We start from the raw sequence: 24,047 nt of genomic DNA, 5'->3' as shown, positions 1-24,047 counted from the left end.
TCCGACAGTGCGGCGCTCCCTCAGCGCTGACCCTCCGACAGTGCGGCGCTCCCTCAGCGCTGACCCTCCGACAGTGCGGCGCTCCCTCAGCGCTGACCCTCCGACAGTGCGGCGCTCCCTCAGCGCTGACCCTCCGACAGTGCGGCGCTCCCTCAGCGCTGACCCTCCGACAGTGCGGCGCTCCCTCAGCGCTGACCCTCCGACAGTGCGGCGCTCCCTCAGCGCTGACCCTCCGACAGTGCGGCGCTCCCTCAGCGCTGACCCTCCGACAGTGCGGCGCTCCCTCAGCGCTGACCTTCCGACAGTGCGGCGCTCCCTCAGCGCTGACCTTCCGACAGTGCGGCGCTCCCTCAGCGCTGACCTTCCGACAGTGCGGCGCTCCCTCAGCGCTGACCTTCCGACAGTGCGGCGCTCCCTCAGCGCTGACCTTCCGACAGTGCGGCGCTCCCTCAGCGCTGACCTTCCGACAGTGCGGCGCTCCCTCAGCACTGACCTTCCGACAGTGCGGCGCTCCCTCAGCACTGACCTTCCGACAGTGCAGCGCTCCCTCAGCGCTGACCCTCCGACAGTGCAGCGCTCCCTCAGCGCTGACCTTCCGACAGTGCAGCGCTCCCTCAGTGCTGACCCTCCGACAGTGCAGCCCTCCCTCAGCGCTGACCTTCTGACAGTGCGGTGCTCCCTCAGCACGGACCTTCTGACAGTGCGGTGCTCCCTCAGCACGGACCTTCCGACAGTGTGGTGCTCCCTCAGTGCTGGATTGGAAGTGCCAGTGTAGATCATCTTCTAATGTCTCTGGAATGGGGTCTAAACTGATGGAGGTCATTTCCACTGAGCAATGGCTGACTCCTGAACATGCTCATTTATGATAAAATGCCACTGCAGATAAGCTGCTGAGGAGCTGGTGCCTATGGACTCAAGATAGCAGGGGAGTCAGGAGGAGAAATCGAGTGTGACAGCGACTGTTCCAAGGATCAAATGCAACATCAGTAATTGAGGATAATTGTAAACAAACCAGCTGCACCCCTCACCTTTATCAGTTGTCACCCTAGACCGGTGATACCAATGCTCAGGAACTGTTACAATTCTATGTGAAAGTTATTGCTGGCTCCCTCCAACTCGGTCACTCACCCTCACACTGGTATGATGGGGTTGAGTGATTCCTCCCATCACGTACTGCTGTTTTCAGGAGACTTACCTTTAATGAGATTGTTATAAGCATTGGCCCAGCTATTCCGATGGCCAGTAGTAAGGATCCCGATTGGCTCCTTGTTGGTCTGTAGTGATGAGTGCCAGATCTTCTCCAGCTGCATGTAGATCTGGTCGACAGTCAGGGGAGTCCCATCACTGTTATATACAAACAGCTCAAAGAACTGCAAAACACAGACAGCAATTGTTCACTCAGCTGTGCAACTGAAGGGAACAGAACTGGGTGGTCCAAAGCTAACAATTAGCCAACCGCCTCCATCCTGGTTACCACTGACCTGCCTGTTTGAAGCATCTACATGCTGTGACTCGGCTGAGTCTTTGTTTTGGTGCCCACTACCATCGAATGGACTACCAGTTCCCTTCAGCACTCACTTTCTCAGGTCAGTGAGGGATGGCCTATTGAGAGAGATACTGGAAAGCAATTGTCTATTGAGCTGCCCAACCCCATCCTGAGGCATCATTATTTGGATGGTCTGGATAGAAAACATGCTTGGCCATACCCTGTGACTAACTGAAAAAATGCTAAGCAGCGAACCAGAGTAGGTGGGGGAGGAACAAGTCGGTTTGGAACCACAGCTCCGAGAGACGGAGGTCAGAAGAAGCTTTTTCCTTGAGAGTTGTTAGTTTGTGGAATTCCCTTCCCCAGCGAACACTGGAGGCTGAATCACTGAACTCAGGACTGCGGTAGATAAATTCTTGACACACAAGGGAGTCACAAGTTATGGGAAACGGAGGAAAGTGGAGTTGAGACCAGTAGCAGCTCAGCCATGATCTTATTGAAGGCAGCCTCCTGATCCTCTCAATCATGGGGTGGGGTTCCTCCCATTGTATCTGGGTTACTATAGATTTGGCAAGGGAGATCAACCACTGTGATTGAATAATATTGTTGGATCAAGGGACAACCAGGAAGGGAGGGGAATGGGTTGGACCTTGGGCATTGTTCATCCAGTAATTCCTCAGATCGTTCAAAACAGGGGAGGAGCAGAGTTAAAGAAACATCAAGGCAGCAGCTTTGTGAACACTGGGAAGAAACCCACCTGGAAGTTGTGCACCACTGTTATGTGCGTTGGCTTTTTAGTCTGGCTGTAGTTGACAACAGAGTCACTTTTGGAGCCCGGGATGCGACAGGAGGAGAGAATCTGGTAATACTGGTTCATACAGAGTGGGTTCCCTCCCAGACTCTCCACAGGTAGGGTCTCACTGTGGAGAACAACAGAAAGGAGATCATCTAATCAATCTGTTACATAGTGCAGAGGGGCAAAAGCAAGCTCATTATAATCAGAATTCCCAACCTTATGTTCAAGGTTGCTGTCTGGTCTTGCCCCGTCCACCATCCCTGTCCCTCCTCCAGCCCAACAATCCTCAGAGATCTCGATAGTCCTCCAACCTTGGCCCGCTCAGAACACCCATTTATAATCACCGCAGTACTGGCTATTGAGGTCCAAAAATCCTGGGGAACTCTCTCAACCTTACTTTCTTTCTTTAAGACATAAAAGGAAACCTCCATATTTCTGACCAAGCTTTTGGTCATTGCTGTTATGATATTAAATTATTACTCGGCAGTGCTGAACTGAAAAACTGCTGAAAAGAGACAAGCTTTTCTCCAGGACAAAGATGCTGGTATGTTTCTTTCATCTGATTCCTGATGAGACCAAAAATAAAAAGTTTCATCTTCTTGAATCATGTTGAAATCCTAATCCGTGCTCATAAGGCTCTGTCAAATTTGTTAATCACACCTTGGCATGTTTAACTACACTGAAGGTGCTAAATAAATGCAAGTTGTTGATATTTTAAAGGCACTTGGAGGAAATGTTTTGTACAGCTGGCAGTGATCCTGCAGCAAATGGAGGGAACTACATCTGTGTGTGCAATCCCTCATTTACAATGCACCACCTCCTTTTAAAATATTGTTTGTGGGGCCAGCATTTATTGCCCATTCCTACTTGGCCTGCAGGTGGCAGTGGTGAGCTGTCTTTTTTGCTGCAGTACTTGGGCTATAGGGACACCCACAGTGCTGTTAGGGAGAGGGTTCCAGGATTCAGACGCAGTGACACTGAAGGAACGGTGATATATTTCCAAGTGCCCGGCCGATAGAGGAATTTGCAGGTGCTGGTGTGCCCATGTATTTACTGCCCTTCACCTTCCAAGTGGTTGCAGGTTTGGAAGATGCTGCTGAAGGAGTTTTGACGAGTTGCTGTAAACAGTGTTGCTAATTTAACATCACCATTAACTGTGTAATTTATATTACACAACATCACGCCTCACATGAATTATTCCCATTTATTTATTTGTCATCTCACACTCACTTGTCAATCATGGTCTTAAAATCCAGAACACCAGAGATCAGCTTGGCTGCAAACCTAGAAGAGAGCAGGGACATCTGCATTAAATACCGGCCAACACACAACTGCTGCTTTTCACTGTCTACAACGGTGTTACTCATTACATTTAATAAACAAAATCAACAACAGAAAGGACAATTTAACACCTTTCTCTATCTTAGACATCCCAATATGCTTCACAGTCCATGAAGTGCTTTCGGTGTGCAATTGCTGTTCTAGGGTAAGACATGATGCAGCCAATGTGCCCCCACTACGAGCACTATGGTCACTGTTTTATTGCTGTTAGTTGCAGGATAAAGATTGACGCCAGGCAGAACTCCTGTTCTTCTTTCAAACAGTGGTTGCTAGATCCCACACTCCCTCCAGGTTTTCTGCTGCTACCCATGGGATCAGCACTTGAATTGGAAGTCAGGAGATTCTATGGCTAGACGCTTCGAGAGAAAACTGATGGGCTCTTATAGATAGGGAAGTCACGTTGTGGCTGTATAGAACTTTGGTTAGGCCACTACTGGAATACTGTGTGCAAATCTGGACTCCCTGCTTTAGGAGGGACATTGTGAAACTTGAAAGGTTCAGAAAAGATTTATAAGGATGTTGGCACGGTTGGAGGGCTTGAGCTATAGGGAGAGGCTGAACAGGCTGGGACTGTTTTCCCTGGAGCGTCGGATGTTGAGGGGTGATCTTTTAGATGTTTATAAAATCATGAGACATGGATATGATAAACAGACATGATCTTTTCCTTGGGGTGGGGCAGTCCAAAACTAGACTGGCACGGGTTTAAGATGAAAGGGGCAAGATTTATAAGGGACCTAAGGGGCAACTTTGTTCACGCAGAGGATGGGGCGCGTAGGGGATGGGCTGGCAGAGGAAGTGGTGGGGGCTGGTACAATTGCAACATTTAAAAGGCATCTGGATGGGTATATGAATAGGAAGGGTTTAGAGGGATATGGGCTAAATGCTGGCAAATGGGACTAGATCGATTTAGGATATCTGGTCAGTATGGATGAGATAGACTGAGGGGTCTGTTTCCGTGCTGAAGAGCTCTAACTTAAGACCATCAGTCCGACTCAAAGAGTCTTGCACTTGCACATGTTAGGAGCTACATAAATACTCAGAATCCTGTTAGCAAAAGGAATTTGTATATACATTGCACAATTTTCAATAAAAAGGGGTCATGGAGACTATCAAACTTAGCTGCATTCCTACTGCAAAACCCTGAGTGATCAGAATCTACATTCTTGGTCTGGAAATGAAGATAGACAGTTAACTGTCTATGCCATGATGGTCCAACCCAACAACACCCTGTTCTCATAAAACGGCATCAATCCCTTCCTCATTCTGACGAGTGCAAGGTGAGGATCTTCAAACTCTAGTCTCCTTTTAGCAATGGTTAGACTTTGTATCAGTGGGTTGATCACGAGTTGGGCTGTGCTGTTTGATTTTTATCTCAATTCATTCATGGGATGCAGGTGTCACTGGTTGGGCCAGCATTTATGCTCATCCCTAGTTGCCCTTAAGAAGATGAGCTGCCTTCTTGAACTGCTGCAGTCCATGTGCTGTCATAGTCCAACAAAGCCCTTAGGGAGGGAATTCCAGGACTTTGACCCAGTGACAGTGAAGAAACGTTGATATATTTCCAAGTCAGGATGGTGAGGGGCTTGGAGGGGAACTTGCAGGGGGTGGTGTTCCCATTTATCTGCTGCCTTCTAGAAGAAAGTGGTGATTAGCTTAGAACATCGAACATAGAAAAGTACAGCACAGAACAGGCCCTTTGGCCCATAATATTGTGCCGAGGATTAATCCTAATGTAAAATAAATCTATGCACTCCTCAATTAACTGCTGTCCATGTGCATGTCCAGCAGTCGCTTAAATGTCCCTAATGACTCTGCTTCTACCACCACAGCTGGCAACGCATTCCATGCATTCACAACTCTGTGTAAAGAACCTACCTCTGACGTCTCCTCTATACTATCCTTCTAACACCTTAAAACTGACCCTTCGTGGCAGTCAATCCTGCCCTGGGGAAAAGTCTCTGGCTATTGACACTATCCATGCCTCTCATTACCTCAATCAGGTCACCTCTCTTCCTCCTTCACTCCAGAGAGAAAATTATGAGCTCAGTCAACCTCTCCTCATAAGACAAGCCCTCCAGTCCAGGCAGCATCCTGGTAAACCTTCTTTGCACCCTCTCCAAAGCCTCTGTATCTTTCCTATAATAGGGCGACCTGAACTGGACACAATATTCCAAGTGTGGTCTCACCAGGGACTTGTAGAGCTGCAGCAAAACCTTGTGGCTCCCAAACTCGATCCCCCTGTTAATGAAAGCCAAAATACCAGATGCTTTCTTAACAACCCTATCCACCTGGTTGGCAACTTTGAGGGATCTATGCACTTGAACACCAAGGTTCCTCTGTTCCTCCACACTGCCAAGAATCCTGTCTTTAATCCTATATTCAGCATTCGAGTTCGATCTTCCAAAATGCATCACTTCGCATTTATCCAGGTTGAACTCCATCTGCCATTTCTCCGCCCAGCTCTGCGTCCTGTCTATGTCGCACTGCAGCCTGCAATAGTTCTCAATATTATCAACAGTTCCTCCAACCTTCAGGTCATTGGCAAATTTACTAACACACCCCCCAACCTCCTCATCCAAGTCATTTATAAAAACTACAAAGAGCAGAGAACAGAGCCCTGCGGGACCCCACTCAACACTGACCTCCAGGCAGAATACTTTCCATCCACAACCACTCTCTGCCTTCTGTCAGCCAACCAATTCTTAATTCCAGATAGCCAAATCTCCCTGTATCCCATACCTCCTGACTTTGAATGAGCCTACCATGGGGAACCTTATCAAATGCTTTGCTGAAGTCCATATACACTACATCCACTGCCAGATCTATGTCAGCCTGTATCGTCACCTCCTCAAAGAAGTCAATACAATTTTTGAGGCATGACCTGCCCCTCACTAAGCCGTGCTGCCTTTAATCACGCTTTGCTTTGCCAAATAGTCATAAATCCTCTCCCTCAAAATTCTTTCCAAAACTTTGCTGAGCACAGACGTAAGACTGACTGGTCTGTAATTGCCTGGGATTTCCCTATTACCCTTTGGTTTGGAAGGTGCTGTGCCAGAAACCTTGTTGAATCTCTGCGTCTTGTCAATCACGCACATTGCTGTTACTAAGTAACAGTGGTAGATGTTTAAGGATATGATGTCAATCTCGCAGGCTGCTGTGTCCTAAACAGTGTCAACCTTCTTGCGTGTTGTTGGGCTGCCTCCACCCAGGCAAGTGGGGAGTATTCCATCACACTCCTGACTTGTGCCTTGTAGATGGTGGAAAGGTTTTGGGGAGTCAGGAGGTGGCGGGGGGTTACTCACTACAAGATTCCTAGCCTCTGACCTATTCTTGTAGCCGCTGTATTTATGTGGAGAATGTAGTTAGGATTCCTCCCCCCCCCCCCCCAAGATGTTGATAGTGGGGGAAATCAGTGAATGAATTATTAAAAAGTTACTTGGAGAATTAAGGCATCAGGAATTGAACCAAGTGAGAGAGGGTTTGAAGTTGTATGGCTTGTTGGTGTTAACTATATCCAGGGATCTCAAATGGAATAATGTTGCTGGTTAATGTGATTCGAGGGCTGGCTTGATTGAAGAGAGGAATGAGAACTCTGACATTTTAAAGAACTTAGAAAACTCTAAAACAGCATGTGGTGTGCACCCAGAGGCCTGAGTGTGATAGTCGTGCTCCTGGTGTTGAAAGTGTATTATTTTGTTGCACTGATGATTAAAAACGTGATCTATCTTTCCAGTGAAAATATTACTCGCCATTTTACATATTTAATTTATTGTGGTTATAACAAAGTAAAAATAAAGCAGAAGTTACAAGCAGTGAGATCCTGTCGGTAATCAGGTCAATAGGATAGTGAAGGAGGCGTTTGGTATGCTTTCCTTTATTGGTCAGAGTATTGAGTACAGGAGTTGGGAAGTCATGTTGTGGCTGTACAGGACATTGGTTCGGCCACTGTTGGAATATTGCATGCAATTCTGGTCTTCTTTCTATCAGAAGGATGTTGTGAAACTTGAAAGGGTTCAGAAAAGATTTACAAGGATGTTGCTAGGTTTGGAGATCTGAGCTATAGGGAGAGGCTGAACAGGCTGGGGCTGCTTTCCCTGGAGCGTCGGAGGCTGAGGGGTGACCTTACAGGAGGTTTATAAAATCATGAGGGGTATGGATAGGATAAATAGACAAAGTCTTTTCCCTGGGGTGGGGAGTCCAGAACTAGAGGTTTAGGGTGAGAGGGGAAAGATATAAATGAGACCTAAGGGGCAACTTTTTCACAAAGAAGGTGATGCATGTATGGAACGAGCTGCCAGAGGATGTGGTGGAGGCTGATACAATTGCAACATTTAAGAGGCATTTGGATGGGTATATGAACAGGGAAGGGTTTAGAGAATATGGGCCGGGTGCTGACAAGTGGAGCTAGATTGGGTTGGGATATCTGGTCAGCATGGACGAGTTACAGCAAAGGTAAAAACAATGACTGCAGATGCTGGAAACCAGATTCTGGATTAGTGGTGTTGGAAGAGCACAGCAGTTCAGGCAGCATCCGAGGAGCAGGAAAATCGACGTTTCGGGCAAAAGCTTCCAGCACCACTAATCCAGAGTTAGACGGAAGGGTCTGTTTCCGTGCAGTACATGTCTCTGACTCTATAATTTCTTCCTTTTTTTTGTGTGCGTGTGTGTGTGTGTGTGTGTGGGGGAGGAGGAGTTATCGTTCAGTAATCTGATTATTTTCATGTGATGTATTCACTAGAAATTAACAATGAGTTCCATTCTCTCAAGAACTTTTCCCAATTTTAGTTTCCTATATTCTTTATAGTTTTAGAACACTATATTCTTTATTTTTTTTCAACTTAATCTTTGAAGTGCTCTTGCACCTGTTTCACCAGAGCTGCTCTCAGTAGTGTCCCGGAGATTAATCCATTCATCCTGGTTACAAGAGGAGAACTAGCAATTTGAGAGAAGGAAAGAGTGGTGTAGGTCAGAGCTGAGATGGTGTTAGGGATGCTGACAGTTGCTGCATTTCTGTATTCATAAACCCTTCACATGCAACTCACTGACAAAGGAGAAGGTAACAGGGTTGGAGACACAGTGACAGCAATCTGATCAAGAGGGAGGACTTATGGGATGTCTTTGCCCTGGAACAGAAGGGAAATTTCACCTACAGAGAGGAAAATACAGTGAAGGGTCAAAGAGTGAGAAAGGTAGCTCCAAATAATCTAAGATTAAGCTAGTACCAAAAGCAGCTGTCTGGCATTGTTCGCATTTCTGAGGTAAAGTTTACCCTGTACAAAGGTTGGGCTGAAAATTGAGCAACAGGAGGAGTGGAACAGATTATTGAGCCACAGCAAGATAAGGAAGCAGAATGAGAAGTACTGCACAGCAGAGGAGAAGGAAAGAGGACTAGCAAGATAGAGGGAGGACGACAATAAAGTATGGCCAAAGAGGCAGTGGAACGGGAAGAAAGAGCAACAGCAGACGCAAATGGTGTAGAAGAGAGTGCACAACATGTGATGTTCCCTAAAACCGACCCTTTTTCCTGGAGGTTTGGCCATTGCTATCGTATGATGCCAAATGTTGCATTATTGGGATGTTTAACTATGGCAGAGCTGCTATATAAAGCAAACTGTTATTGTTCAAGGGTTGGGAGTGGACGGGGAATTCTTCAACCAAAACCAGAAGCTGTTGTTTCTTTCTCCCAGTCCAATGTGGAGAATGGAGGATAGCTGCAGATTTTCTACTTCGGGTGAGATCCGTGTCCTCGACACCTTCAACACTTTACCAATGAGCTCCAGTGAACATATCAATAGGAAACACAAGGAGCTGATACAATCTAGAACTCAGGCTTGGAAAATCTCATCTGCCGAAAACAGGACAGAGCTGAACAGAAGAAAAAGTGATGTCAGGGCTAGTCTGATATGTCCCAACCTCTCCCTCACTACTTTCACTAGTGGGCAGGTTAGTTCTCAGAAAGCACAGATTTATCATAACTGGTAATAGAACCAGAGGCAGCAAGAAAACCAATACACAGAATGTTGTGGTGATGTGGAACATGCTGCCTCAGTGGCAGCTGATTCTTTCCCAAGGGTTTGGTGAAATATTTTTAAGTGGCTCAGTGGTTAGCACTGCCGCCTCACAGCACCAGGGTGTCAGGTTCGATTCCAGCCTCGGGTGACTGTCTGTGTGGAGTTTGCACATTCTCCCAGTGTCTGCGTGGGTTTCCTCCGGGTGCTCCGGTTTCCTCCCACAGTCCAAAGGTGTGCAGGTTAGGTGAATTGGCCATGCTAAATTGCCATAGTGTTAGGTGCATTAGTCAGGGGGTGGGTTGCTCTTCGGAGGGTCGTTGTGGACTTGTTGGGCCGAAGGGCCTGTTTCCACTCTGTAGGGAATCTAATCTAATGAAAAAAAGGATTTTCAGGCCAAGCGAAAGAGGGGAGGAGTGGGACTAACTGGACAGTTCTTTCAGAGAACCAGCATACGTTAAATGAGCTGAATAGCCTCTTTCTAGGTGCGTTATTCTACAGACACATTCCAGTAGAGAATGTGGAAAACAATAATGACTGGAGTTATATCTTTTTCTGTTAGCTCCAGCCCCGGCTAATTTAAGATGAATTTTGTACTGCCTGACCATTACCTGAGCTGCCCCTGACGGTCATAGTAATCTTGCTTCGGCAGCACCACACCAGGACTGGAATGGATTACCACGGGAAGTCTGTATTCCAGATAGGCCGTCCTCAACCACCAGTCAGAGAGCTGGACAAGGCAGACAAGAGATAATGTGAGCTTTGAGAAACAATGATCACATGAGAATCCAGACAGGAAATAGGGATTAGCGAAGGCAACCTGTGCAGAGTTGCTGCTAAGTGCTGCCTGATGCACACATACAAGTTTTGCAATAGAAGGCAGTCAAGTGGAGAGGCCCAGAGTGATATTAGGTTCCATCTCTAGCCTTGGGTGGCCACATTCTCAAAAATGAATCTGGGGGAAGACAGCCTTAACACTCACCCACACTATTAAACAGCCTGAACCAATTCTCAGGATCCAAAGTTTCCCTGCTCCAGCCATTGCTCATTAACCCCTTTACTCTCAGCCCCCATTACTCAGACATTTAGCTTTGGTGTTATTTTCAACTGATTTCACGGGAAAACTGTGGGGATTTGGGTTCTATTGGGAGGGGTGGAGGAGCAGGAGTGTGAAGAGCAAATGAACATACAAATTAGGAACAGTTGGCCCTTTGAGTAATGTGCATCTGCAAAATAAAAAGCTGATTTTAAAGAAGTGTGTGTGTAAAAGGTTAGCTCCACTTCCATCCTTTACTGCATGGCTTTCCAAGGGGAATAGAGACACCTCTGTCCTCTGTGGATTGAAGCACTGGGACTACCACGACAGAGAGAGATGGAATGAGAATGAGGAGAATGCGTCATTGCATCCGTCCTGTGCCAGAGACCAGAAGGACATATTCCAATACGGCTTTTGGAGCTTGGATTAAATGGCTAGCACACTGAGCACAGCACAACCACACACTGATACAGTAATGCCTACATTTTAAAAAAAATTCATTCACAGGATGTGGGCCTCAATGGCTAGGCTAGTATCCATTACCCATCCCATCATCTGCCATGGCAGGATTTGAATCCAGGTTCACGAATGACCAGCCCTGTGTCAAAACCATTGGTCTACTGTAGTCTTCTGACTGCTGCATCAAACACTGGTCTCTGACATCCCGACTGACAACTCACCTTGCTCTAAAAAGCCCATCCCATAATAAGCAGACCTCCCTAGTTGACCATTTATGAGGAACGTGTACTTGTTACTGCCTCCTTCCCTGAATCAGTGTGGGGGTTCCTTGCTCACACACATTACTGAAGCCCATTTGATTTATTACAGCTGTAGAGGGTACCAATGATATCAGGAACTCAGCCCACTGCCAGTCCATTCATTCTGGGACGTGTTCAATGAGCAGAACTGTTGGCACAGACAACCACGGTGAGGCATTTCTTCCAACATGACAACCCAGTCATATTGTGGCGTAGAAGAAATTTCCTGAACCGTGGGCAAAAATGTGACGAGCGGAGCTGGGGATTAATATGAATATTTTCTAAAAGCCAGCACAGGTATAATGGGCCAAATGGCCTCCTTTCTGCTGTATGATTTAGAGATGATAGTGCAATTAGCTTTACACCACCACGGATATTTGGCTACACTCAACTAATATTTCAAAAAGTTCATTCATGGGAGGTGGGCATTGCTGACTGGGCCAATATTTATTGCCCGTCTCCTGCTGTCGTAGAGTCATAGAATCAGATGTACAGCACGGAAAGAAACCCTTCGGTCCAACTTGTCCATGCCGACCAGTTATCCCAAACCAATCTAGTTCCACCTGCCAGCAACTGGCCCATATCCCTCCAAACCCTTCCTATTCATTAACCCATCCAGATGCCTTTTAAATGTTGCAATTGAACCAGCCTCCACTATTTCCCTCTGACAGCTTGATCCATACATGCACCACCCTCTGCGTGAAAAAGTTGCCCCTTAGATCTCTTTTATATCTTTCCCCTCTCACCCTAAACCTATGCCCTCTAGTTCTGGACTCCCCCCACCCCAGGGAAAAGACTTTGTCTATTTACCCTATCCATGCCCCTCATGATTTTATAAACCCCTATAAGGTCACCCCTCAGCCTCCGACGCTCCAGGGAAAACAGCCCCAGCCTGTTCAACCCGATAGCTGAAATCCTTCAACCGTGGCAACATCCCCGTACTATCTTTTCTGAACCCTTTCAAGTTTCACAACATCCTTCCGATAGGAAGGAGACGAGAACTGCACGCAATATTCCAAAAGTGGCCTAACCCATGACCTGTACAGCCCCTGTCCTGGAGGCGGTCATGGTGAGATGCTTTCTTGAATTGTTGAGATGTTTGTCTCAAATCTTGTGAGCAATAGCTCACTCTGTCCCCACCATTTGGACATACCAGTCAGTCAAAAATCAAAGCAACATCAGCCAGGAAACCAGAATTATACCCAGTTTTCAGTCTTCCTTGCTCTTCTTTCCAAGCTTGCTTGAAGCCTCTCTCCTACTCCACTCTTTTGGCCAAATTCTTTGACAATCTGCTTGGTGTTTTCTAACTCCTCTTGGCTGACGATGGGCTCCAAGGCCAGCAGGTAACGCTCGAGAGTCTGCTGGAGAGGAGGAACTGGCAGCCGAGGCAAAGATTTCTGATGGGCAAGATACCGTCCAGGAAGCTTTGTGGGAGCTACGGGCCTCACTAAACATCCAGGCTTCAATGCGGTGAACCGGAGCTAAATATAATAAAAAGAATTGTTTATGAACAGGTAGCAAATTAACAACAATGTGCATGGGCCTTTAGTGCAGAAAAATGTCAAGGCTTTACACTGCAGTGTCAACAAATCTTAACATCAAGCTACACAGGGGATATTAAGACAGATCAATGATTTAGATTTTGGGTATTATCTTAAAAGAGGAAGGAGAGGCAGAAATTTATTGAGGGAATTCCAGAACTTAAGGCCCAGGCAGCTGAAGGCCTGGCTCCCAATAATGGAGTGATTAAAATCAGCACAAAGGGCCAGAATTGGCCAGCCACAAAGATCACAGAGTTGTAGATCTTGGTTAACAGTCATAATGGGATAGGATGTGTCCATAGCTCAGGTTCACAAAGATCTTACAACAAACTTCAGCCCAGGGTCCTTTTTACAATATACACTTGCCAAGATGTGTATTTTTTATTTGAATGTTTGCATATTAGCTCTTTGTTATTGGTAATGGCCATCGCAATGACTGGCTTCTACCATTGAATCATAAAAGCCAAGTCAGCAAGATGGCCAGTTTCATTTTATTACAATTTCAGTAAATATTATACCTCATAACTCGCATGATAACACATAATAAACACCTATAGGAGAACAGAAAACAGGAAAGATAAAATAAAGAATTAAAGAAATGTACTAAAACCTTGCCTTTTTTAAGGAAACCTCTTAACTGATGGCATTGCTAACATCTTCCACAAGGTTATATCTGTTACAACACAGACAATTCAGGTGAAGTGGTAACAGAGTGGTAATGTATTAACAATCCAGAATTCCAGGTCAATGTGCTTGGTTCATGGGCTTGAATCCTAAACTATTGAATTTGATAAGAATCTGGTTTAAAATGCCAGCCGAATTAGGCTCATGTTAACCACCACTGATTGTTGTAAACACACACCTGATTCACTAAGGTCCTTTAAAAGGAGGAAATGTGCTGCTTTTCTCTGGCCTAGCCGTCACATGACTCCAAACTCATAGCAAATGTGGTTGACTCTGAACTGTCAGCAACTGTTGGAGGGCAACAACTGCTGGCCTAGCCAATGATGCTCACATTCAATCAATAAATTAAAAATTATACACAACAAATCCCCTGTGGCAATAGGAGGGCTGCATGTATACTCTGATCCTGCATTGGAAGGCTGTAGTCAATCAGCAGCTCCTCTGACTGACATTCTAGGACAGTGATGTGCCTTACTGGATTATAACTCTGTTATTTCAAACATCTCCCAGATAAACAGAAGGGCAGCTTGCACGTTGTTTGCTGACCTCCTCAGGGGTACTGATGTGCTGGTGAGGATTGAGCGAAGGGGCAGAAGTAACTATTAGCTCATTGAAAGAGCCTACAGTCACCAGGGACTAAATGAAGGAAAGCCAAGTTGATCTTAGGCCACCTCCACTGAGCTCTCACCAGGATTCAGTCTCGATGGCAAAGCAGACATTGCTGATTACTCTATAATGTGAACCATTATGAGTCAGCAATTATAAAAATAACAAAATTGCCTAATTTCTCCCCCCACAGACTCATCCACGTGGCTATCCTTCACTTGAATCTAGATGCTGATTATTGTTGAGTAATTCAACAGTTGTGGCATTATAGCTAAATCCAAATCATCTTTACCGTCACCTTGCAAACCTGCAACCTTTATTACCCAGAAAGACAAGGGCAGCAGAAACATGGGAACACCACTATGTACAAGCTCCCCTCCAAGGCCTGCACCATCACCATTCGGAAATATTTTGGCCCTCCTACCTTGAAGCTCCCTTCTGTCACTGTGGGTGTCCCTACACCACATGGTGCCAGCTCACCACCACCTTTTCTAAAGCAACCAAGGATGTACAATAAATGTTGGCCTTGCCCACATCTCAAGAACAGATACATAAAAAAGATCCACCCAATTGTTTTCCAACAAAGGTTACTGCAGTGATTGAGAGTGGATTCCCCAAGTGAGCTCAGGACACTAACACTGCACAAAAACCTTAATTCCTGAGCCCTACTATCTTCAGCTACTTCAATGCCTTTCTCACCATGAGGTCAGAAGTGTGAATATTCACTGAATGTACAATATTCAGTACCATTCATGTCTTCTCAATTACTGAAGCAGTTGGTGTTAAAATGTACTAAGACATGGACAACATCCAGACCTGTGCTGACAAGTAACAATCACGCCACACAAGTACTGGACAATGACCACATCCAATATGACAGAATTTGACCATTACCCCTTGACATTCAATGGTATTAAGCTCACTGAATCCCCCACTATCAACATAATCAAGGGTTACCATTGACCAGAAACTGATTTGGACTAGCCATACAAATAACCAAATTGGAAATTGCTAGAGAAATGCAGCAGGTTTGGCAGCATCTGTGGACAAGAAGGGTCACTGGACTGGAAGCATTAACTCTGCTTTCTTTCCATAGATGATGCAGATCTGCTGAGTTTCTCCAGGATTTTCTGTTTTTGTTTCATATTTCCAGCATCTGCAGGTCTTTATTTTATTTTAACCATTTAAGTACAGTTGCTGCAAGAGTAGGTCAGAGATTATGGATTCTGAGGTGAGTATCTCACTTCCTAAATCCTCAGAATATGTCCACCATTTACAAGGCATAATTCAGGAGTGTGATGGAACACACCCCACTTGCCTGGATGGATGCAGCTCCAATAACACTCAAGAAACTGGACATACTTCACGACAATGAAAATGATCTTTGTTCAGCTCCCCATTTGATACCTTCAATGTTCACTCCCTCCACCATGAAGGTACAGTAGCAGCAGTGTGTACCATCTCCAAAATGCAATGCAGCAACTCACCAACGGTCTTTCAACAGCACCCTTGAAACCCAGTGACCAATAACATTGGGAAGGTCAAGGACAGCAGATACAGGTGAACACCACTACCTTCAAAGTCCCCTCTAATTCATTCACCATCCTGACTTAAAGTCATAGAGACATACAGCATGGAAACAGACCCTTCGGTCCAACGTCTCCATGCCAACCAGATGTCCTAAATTAATCTAGTCCCATTTGCCGCTGTTGCTTCACTGCTATTGGGTTCAAAAACCTGGAACTTCCTTCCTGACAGCACATTGCCTATCCCAAGGACTGCAGTGACTCAAAACAACAGCTCCATGCCATCTTCTCAAACTCAATTATGAATGAGTTATAAATTCTGGCCTAGCCAGCAAAACCCTCATCACAAGAAATTCTGGAGGTTGGTTGACTGTGGATGGAAGCTAGGTTGGTCCTGGGGCATCCTTCTTGATGTTTACAGTTCTGTTTGAGCGTGGACAGAGTACCTCCTTGCCTTTTCTTACCTAACACAGCAGAACTGCCAGAATACAGACCTTGGCTTTGCTAACCCTGCCCACTTAGATAGCAGATCAGAGTGGTTAGAGCTTTAAAGCAGGCATCATGTTAGAGGAAAAGGAGTGTTAGTTTTGTGTTAGTGGAAGGAGCTGACTGCTGCTTTGTTCAATAGATTTTCATTTGTAAATATTCATACTGTACCTTCAGGAAATCCTTCTTTCTATCCATCGTGGAAACATAAACATAAAAGCCAAAAGCACAGCCCCTCCTTTAATTCTGCCCTGCTTGTTTACCACTCCAGAGCAGTTAATCTGAGGTTGAAATGATACACACATGTAATGAGGGCTGTGTCTTAACAGCCTTCTCCTCCCTCGTTCTAAATCTGTCAAAAACAAAACATAAAATAAAATAAAAGGAAAAAGGCCAGATATTTCACTGCTGATATCAATACAATCCAGATGTTTAGAAGAAACTGCTGAAAATTCCCATTCCCGGGCTGTTTCTTCAAAATGGTCTTTGCAGATTCCGAAATGTCGAGGTACGCAGGAACCGAATAACCTTATAGCAGCCACTCGTGTCAATGTGGCTGTGCTACCTGGGAACATGGGCTGAGAATGTTCATGAGAAATTCCTGGCTTTGTACCCTCAACCAGGCCAATAGCAGAATGGCTGGAACAATGTCAGATGATGTGGAGAAGACCAGTTCAGACAAGAGGAGATATTAACCAAGCCAGGCTCTCAATAGACACTGACTTACTTGCTGAATATTTTTAGCATTGTCTGTTATAAAAACATAAAATGATCTAAGCCAGTTTCCTGCTCCTGATTAGGAGTGATACGAATGGCAAAAGATTGGGGTCGGCTGTGATGCCCTAATTATTGAATATCTGCCTCTCTCCCCACAACACCGTGCTGTTGTATCACATGTTGTTCGAAATGAGGCCCTGGTGGTGGCCGATGCCTGTGGAGCAGTACTTTGCTCGACACCAACTCCAACAACAGTGGAAGCTGCTAGGAGCATGTGTTAACTCAACTCATACATTTTATTCAGAGTTACATTACAGGTTAAATTCAAAGTTACATAAAGTATATTGCAGTATAATGTAAATTACTTTCAATAAGAGGCTCACTACACACAATTACAGATTATATTAAATATTTATGGAAAACATACAGTGCAGGGGTTTGACACTGTGTCCAGCCCCTTGGTGTGCTATGGTGGAAGAACCTTTAAGCTCTGTCCTTTCCCCTATAAATTTCAGTGGCAGCTGCCCCAAGCTTTACAGTGCTCCACAACACGTATTCCTGAACTTCGGAACCTGTCAGTTTCCTGGACATGCTGACAAGTTTCAACCAGACCCAAAGATCATCGATTACTGAGGTGACAGCCCTCACTGCATCCCCGGGAAAAGCCCAAACAGCACAGAGTCCTGCATCACAGAGCTTTTGGGAGGAACCCTCACAGAAATCATCCTTCTTTGCAAAGACACACTCCGTAAGGTGGTGAGTGACTGTGTCTTCCCTACCACAGCCACCTACAGGACAGTGAATGGTATTGGGTGACATCTGGAGCTACAGGAACAATCTGACAGGAGGGGCCTCCTTGCCACTGAACAAGCTACATCTTGGTGAAAACAAAGGGCTCTGATGAAGAGTCATCGAGTCTTGAAGCGTTAACCTGCTCTCTTTCCACAGATGCAGCCTGACCCACTGTGATTTCCAGCATTTTTTGTTTTCAATAAAGAATCCAACAACTGCAGTAATTTACTCCGGCCTAAGCTACATCCTGGTGTTTGTTTGAAAGTTACAGGTAAAGATATGATGGATGAGCAGGACTTGGTTATCAGACCGTTTAAGCTGCTCTGCCACTCAGTAAGAACATAACAGATTTGATTATTCCACATTCCTATCTACCTCAAATAACCTTTCACACACAGATTCTTGACAAACAACCTACTCTGGCCTAAAAATATTCAAAATCTATTTCCACAGCCTTTTGACAAAGAGAGTCCCTGAAACTCACGACCCTCTGAGAAAAGAAATCTCCTTACCCGGTCTTAAATGGACAACTCCTGATTTTCAAACAGTGATCCTCTTTCTAGAATCTCCCTCAAATGGAAACATTTTTCTGCATGCACCCTGTCAAGTCTTTTAACTTTAAAGGATACAAGCCTAGTCTAAGGGCTTATGGTGCAGTGGTAATGTCCCTACCACCATGCCAGGAGGCCCAGGTTCAAGTTCCTTGTGCTCCAAAGGTGTGTAACAGCATTGCTGGACAAGTTGATTAGAAAATTTCTCCCTAGCCTGTCTATCCTTTCCTCACAAGACACTCCACCCATTGCAGACATTAGTCCAGTGACCCTTCTCTGAACTGCTTCCAGAGTATTTACATCCTTTCTTTAATAAGGAAACAACACTACACAGAACACTTCAGATGAGGTTTCAATGTCCTCTGTAACTCCCTACTTTCGTATTTAATTCCCTTTGCAATGAATGAAGACATTAGCTTTTCTAATTACTTGCTGTATCTGCACTGACCTTTTGTGGTTCATTTACCAGGAGACTCAGGTGCTGCTGGATCTCAGTGCTAGGCAACTTTTCACCATTTAGATTAAATGGTTGTCATTTTTCTTGCCAAAGTGTCATTTTTCTTGCCAATTCCACACAATACACTAGGAGGGTAATGAATCTTTGGAATTCTCTGCTCCAGAAGACTGTGGAAGCTTAATAACTGAGCATATCCAGGACAGAAATTAGACTGAGAGAGACTAATGACAAAGGGATTATGGAGATAATGTTGGAAAATGTTGGATGACCACATATAACAACATAACTGTTTTTTGTCTTGTACTTATCAGGACAATTTGCAAGAATACCAATTCAAGGGGAAACCATCATTTATGTTGTATGACTGTTCTGTCAAAATGGTGTTGACAGCAATCTAGGTTTATTCAATATCTTGTTTCAGGTGCATGACACTGTAATCTTTTGCTATAAATTCTGTGTCTTATGATCCTGCTCCATAGCTACTTGATGAGGGAGCAGCACTCCAAAAGCTAGTGCTTCCAAATAAACCTGTTGGACTATAACTTGGTGTTGCGTGATTTTTAACTTTGTTCTGACAAAACCAAGTTTATAAAATCAGGAAGGGCGTAGATAAGGTGAATAGCAAAGTTCTTTTCCCTAGGGTTGGGGAGTTCAAAACTAGAGGCCATACTTTTAAGGTGAGAGGACAACGATTTCAAAGGGAACTGAGGCACAAAGTTTTCACACACAGGGTGGTTCAGATGTGGAATGAACTGCCAGAGAAGGTGGTAGGTACAGGTACGACATTTAAAACACATTTGAACTGGTACATGAAAGGTTTAAAGTGATATGGGCTAAATGCAGGAAAATGGGATGAGTTAAATTTTGGAAACCTAGTCAGCATGGATGAGTTGGTCTGAAGGGTCTGTTTTGTGCTGTACGATTCTATGACTCTTAGAGAGGTGCTCAGAGAATTGTCTTTCCTCTGGTCCAGGCACAACAAAGCAAATGGGAGAGTCAAGTGTCAATGATCTTAACAAGTGATGGAAAGTCAGGAATCAAACCTGGGAGATGATATTTTTGTATTTAACCTCAGTTTAAGCAGTCAGTAAAGACAGACATGTTGCTCAGATGCAGCTGTTCCTGGGGAAATAAGGCAAGTTGGAAGTCAATGTCACACCACTCAGTCTACAATGCACAGTTACACAGAGAGCTATATCTGGATAGAATCCGCTATTAATATAACACCATGCCCTTTATAACTAAGCCAGTAGAATGGTGCACTAGGCAGAATTGTTTGGTCATTATTTCATTCTAAATGGTAGGTTTGCTTCTTTATCAGGCTGGGAAACAACATCATCCTCACTAAAACTGAAAATAAGCAAACATTTCATTCCACTATGCACATTGGCATAAATGTTCAGTAGAAATGTTCAATTGGAGTTTTGTACATATAATTCTGCATGGTATATATTTACACAGACACAGACATGGACCATTTGGCCTGAGGGGCAATTTGATTGAAACATATAAAATCTCGGGGAGGTCTTGACGGAGATGAATTTGGAGAGGATTCTCTGATGGAAGAATCTAGCACTAGGGTCACTTTTTAAAGATCGGGGCTACCCATCAAAAACAGATATTAAGGATTATTTTTCCTCTCAGGAGGACCATGCGTCTATGGAGCTCTCTTCGTAAAGAAAGGTGGTGGAAGCAGAGTTTGGAATATTTTTAAGGCACAGGTAGGTAGGTTCTTGTTAAGCAAGGGAATAATAGGTTAGTGGGGTAGACAGGAATGTGAATTGAAGGTACAATCAGATGAACTATGATTTTAGTCAAAAGGAGAATAGGCTTGAGAGGTGAAACAGCCTGCTTCTGATTTGTATTCAAGTTGGAGCTCAACAGAATCTTGCATATTAAAGAATCAACAGATAGGAATAGTGAGTGGGAAAGAGGAGTTGAGATAGATGATCAGCCATGATTCTACTAAATGGCAGAGTGGGTTCAAAAGGCTGAATGGCCTACTACTCTCTGATTTATATCCTTACAAAATTTTTCACTCATCCCTAGGACATCATCTTCAGCAATAAGAGTGGAGAGGTGAAAAATAAAACTTCTCAGATTGCATGCTTCGGATAAAGCCTATCACTTGCAAACCCTGACAAACTCTGTCAGCCTATCTGAACTCGCTGCCTTGGGAAAGCAGCCAAAATAATTGAAGATCCCACCCAAGTTATACTCTCTTCCAACAGGCAGAAGACACAAACATTTGAAAACATGTACCAACAGATTCAAGAACAGCTTCTTCCCTGTTGTTATCAGACTTAGGAACAGATCTCTCATATTAGAGCTGATCTTTCTTGGCACCTTCTCTGTAGCTGTAACACCACATTCTGTATGCTGTTCTATTATCCTGTGTTCTTATGTAAGGTATGATTTTTCTAGACAGCATGCAAACAATACTTTTCACAATATCTCGTACATGTGATGATAATAAATCGAATCAACTTTCAAAGCCATTCTGTAATTTAGCTGTTAGTTTGCTTACACTGTCACACAAAACAAGCATTGGCTACGCATATAATGGAAGACAGCTTTTGAATTTGCGGAAAATATTTGAAGTTAAATATACAAATGCTCTGATCATCTGTTAGGGATGGGAGTGGAGCTATTTAATACATCATGCCCTTTGTAATCAAACCTTTGTAACCAAATAAATCCGGAGTTAGATTTATAGCCTCTGCTGAAGTGACTTCAGATCAGGAAGCTTGCAGTATATGCCACAGCCCTTTCTGCACCTTGGCTTTGTTTCACCGAGAATTATTAACCATCCATTACTGTTGTGTTTAGCTTCTTATTTTAGTTTGGAGGCAAGCAAGTGTGCCACTAGAGTCAGAGAGATGTATAGCATGTAAACAGACTCTTCGGTCCAACTTGTCCATGCTGACTAGATCCCAACCTAATCTAGTCCCACCTGACAGCATCTGGCCCATATCCCTCCAAACCCTTCCTATTCATATACCCATCCAGATGCCTTTTTAAATGTTGCAATTGTACCAGCCTCCACCACATCCTCTGGCAGCTCATTCCATACATGTACCATCCTGCGTGAAAAAGTTCCCCCTTAGGACTCTTTTATATCTTTCCCCTCTCACCTTAAACCTATGCCCTCTAGTTCTGGACTCCCCCACCCCAGGGAAAATACTTTGTCTATTTACCCCATCCATGCCCCTCATAATTTTGTAAACCTCCATGAGGTCACCCTTCAGCCTCCGACATTCCAGGGAAAACAGCCCCAGCCTATTCAGCCTCTCCCTGTAGCTCAAATCCTCCAACCCTGGCAACATCCTTGTAATTCTTTTCTGAACCCTTTCAAGTTTCACAACATCCTTCCGATAGGAGGGAGACCAGAATTGCACGCAATATTCCAAAACTGGCCTAACCAATGTCCTATACAGCCACAAAATGACCTCCCAACTCCTGTACTCAATACTCTGACCAATAAAGGAAAGCATACCAAACGTCTTTTTCTGGGAAAAACTAGAAACCGATGGCATAGTCTCAGAATTAAAGGGTGCCTATTTAAGGCTGAGATGAAGAGGAATTTCTTCTCTCAGAGGTTTGTATATATCTTTGAACTCAATGCCACAGAGAACTATGGGACCATGACCTCGTATATTTTTAGGGTAAGGTCAAAGGTCATATGACACCAGGTTATAGTTCAACACGTTTATTTGAAATCACGAGCTTTCAAAGCGCTGGTCCTTCATCAGGAGAAGGAACAGCACTCCAAAAGCTTGTGATTTTGAATAAAACAGTTGGACTACAACCTAATGTTGTGTGACTTCTGACCTTGTCCACCCCAGTCCAACACTGGCACCTCCATGTTATATTTAAGACCTTGGTTGGTTGGAGGATCAAAGGTTGTGGGAGTAAAGGTCGGGGAAGCATACGTGTGGAATGTCGGATCAGCCGTGATCATGTTGAATGACAGAATAGGTTCGTGAGGTCGAACAGCCTTCTCCTGTTTCTGGTTCCCTCCCCACCCTGACCAGGAGTACAGTAACCAGAACAGGACTGCTTTCAGGCCTCAATCTCACACTGAATGGTTTTACAGCTTGAACTCTTACCTCAGTGCACTTTAGGTCCTGTCATGACGTGGGCTCCTTTCAGCACAGCTAACCCATTTTCATCCCTCTCAGACCCTGCCCCACCTCCACCCCTTTTAGCTGCACCCCCTTACATCCCCCCACCCCCAGTCCTGAAGAAGGATTACAACCAAAACATTGACTTTCTTCACCTCCTGATGCTGCCAGGCTTGGTGTGTTCTTCCTGCCTCCTGCTTGTCTACCCATTATCACCTCGCGAGCCTGTCTTCTTCCCTGGCTCACCATCCACAATCCCTTTGCCTAACGTTAACTCTCTCCCTCTGGACTCCATGACGTGGACGTGCCGGTTGTTGGACTGGGGTGTACAAAGCTAAAAATAAAATCACACAACGCTAGGTTATAGTCCAATGGGTTTATCTGGAAGCAGTAGCTACTGCTCCTTCACCAGGTGTAAATTCTGCATCTTATAATCCTGCTCCACAGCTACCTGATGAAGAAGCAGCGCTCTGAAACCCAGTACTTGCAAATAAGCCTGTTGGACGATAATCTGGCGTTGGGTGATTTTTAACCTCTGAACATCTACCACCTGCTCCCCATTTCCACCCCCCACGCCCACCATCATCAAGATAAATACCACTTTTTCCTAGAGACTGTCAGTTCCGAAGAAAGGTCAACGGACTGGTGAACATTTAACACTTGCCCTTCTATCTCTCTCCTCCCATATACTGCCAGACCTGCTGAGTTTCTCCAGTAATTTGTGTTTTTATTGCAGTGACAGAGGGACAGGCCCACCCCCCCCCCAAAAAGGAGCTGAGACACACAAACTCTGCAAATGCCACATCTGAGATATATAAGAGAGTCAGATATGGTTCACTTACCGCAGAACGCCCTAAAAGCGCCAACATTGTCGGTGTTGACCTCCAAACACACCCTTGTCCCGCCCCCTCAGGGACCCAGAAACTTCCAGCACCACCCACCCCCCACCCCCCAGGGCATAGGCGGGGCTTACGGCCTGACTGACAGCGCCGCCGCCCAGTCACTGTCCTCGCCTTTGACGTCAATGGCACGCCTCGCCCAATCTGCGACGGCCTCGAGGGGGGGGGGGGGGGGGGCGCGCGCTCGGACCCAAACCTGTCCTGCCCGTGCCGCCATGTTTGTGCGGGGCACACGGCCC

The 24,047-nt window shown here is 45.1% G+C and overlaps 1 protein-coding gene across 2 annotated transcripts in view; it reads right to left on the bottom strand.

The window, feature by feature from the left end:
* Positions 1–23,809, bottom strand: part of crata (carnitine O-acetyltransferase a) — a 55,930-nt gene extending 32,121 nt beyond the window's left edge. The window contains exons 1-7 of one of the 2 annotated variants that reach the window (XM_043720627.2): positions 23,752–23,803; positions 16,440–16,620; positions 12,628–12,906; positions 10,243–10,361; positions 3,513–3,566; positions 2,244–2,406; positions 1,196–1,370 (exon numbers count right to left, since the gene is read on the bottom strand). In XM_043720627.2, coding sequence (XP_043576562.2) covers positions 1,196–1,370; positions 2,244–2,406; positions 3,513–3,566; positions 10,243–10,361; positions 12,628–12,906; positions 16,440–16,466 — 817 coding nt within the window. In that variant the 5' untranslated portion in view covers positions 16,467–16,620; positions 23,752–23,803. Of the gene's footprint in view, positions 1–1,195; positions 1,371–2,243; positions 2,407–3,512; positions 3,567–10,242; positions 10,362–12,627; positions 12,907–16,439; positions 16,621–23,751 lie in introns of both variants that reach the window. The other variant, XM_043720626.2, reaches the window with a different exon arrangement.
* Positions 23,810–24,047: the final 238 nt, after the last annotated feature.

The sequence above is a fragment of the Chiloscyllium plagiosum genome, unplaced genomic scaffold, assembly GCF_037043375.1.
Source record: "Chiloscyllium plagiosum isolate Xiang-an unplaced genomic scaffold, Cpla_swu_hap1 HiC_scaffold_21, whole genome shotgun sequence".
In the NCBI taxonomy this organism is placed as follows: Eukaryota; Metazoa; Chordata; class Chondrichthyes; order Orectolobiformes; family Hemiscylliidae; genus Chiloscyllium; species Chiloscyllium plagiosum.
Note: the sequence above shows the minus strand (reverse complement) of the source record. Positions and strands in the feature narration are given on the sequence as shown.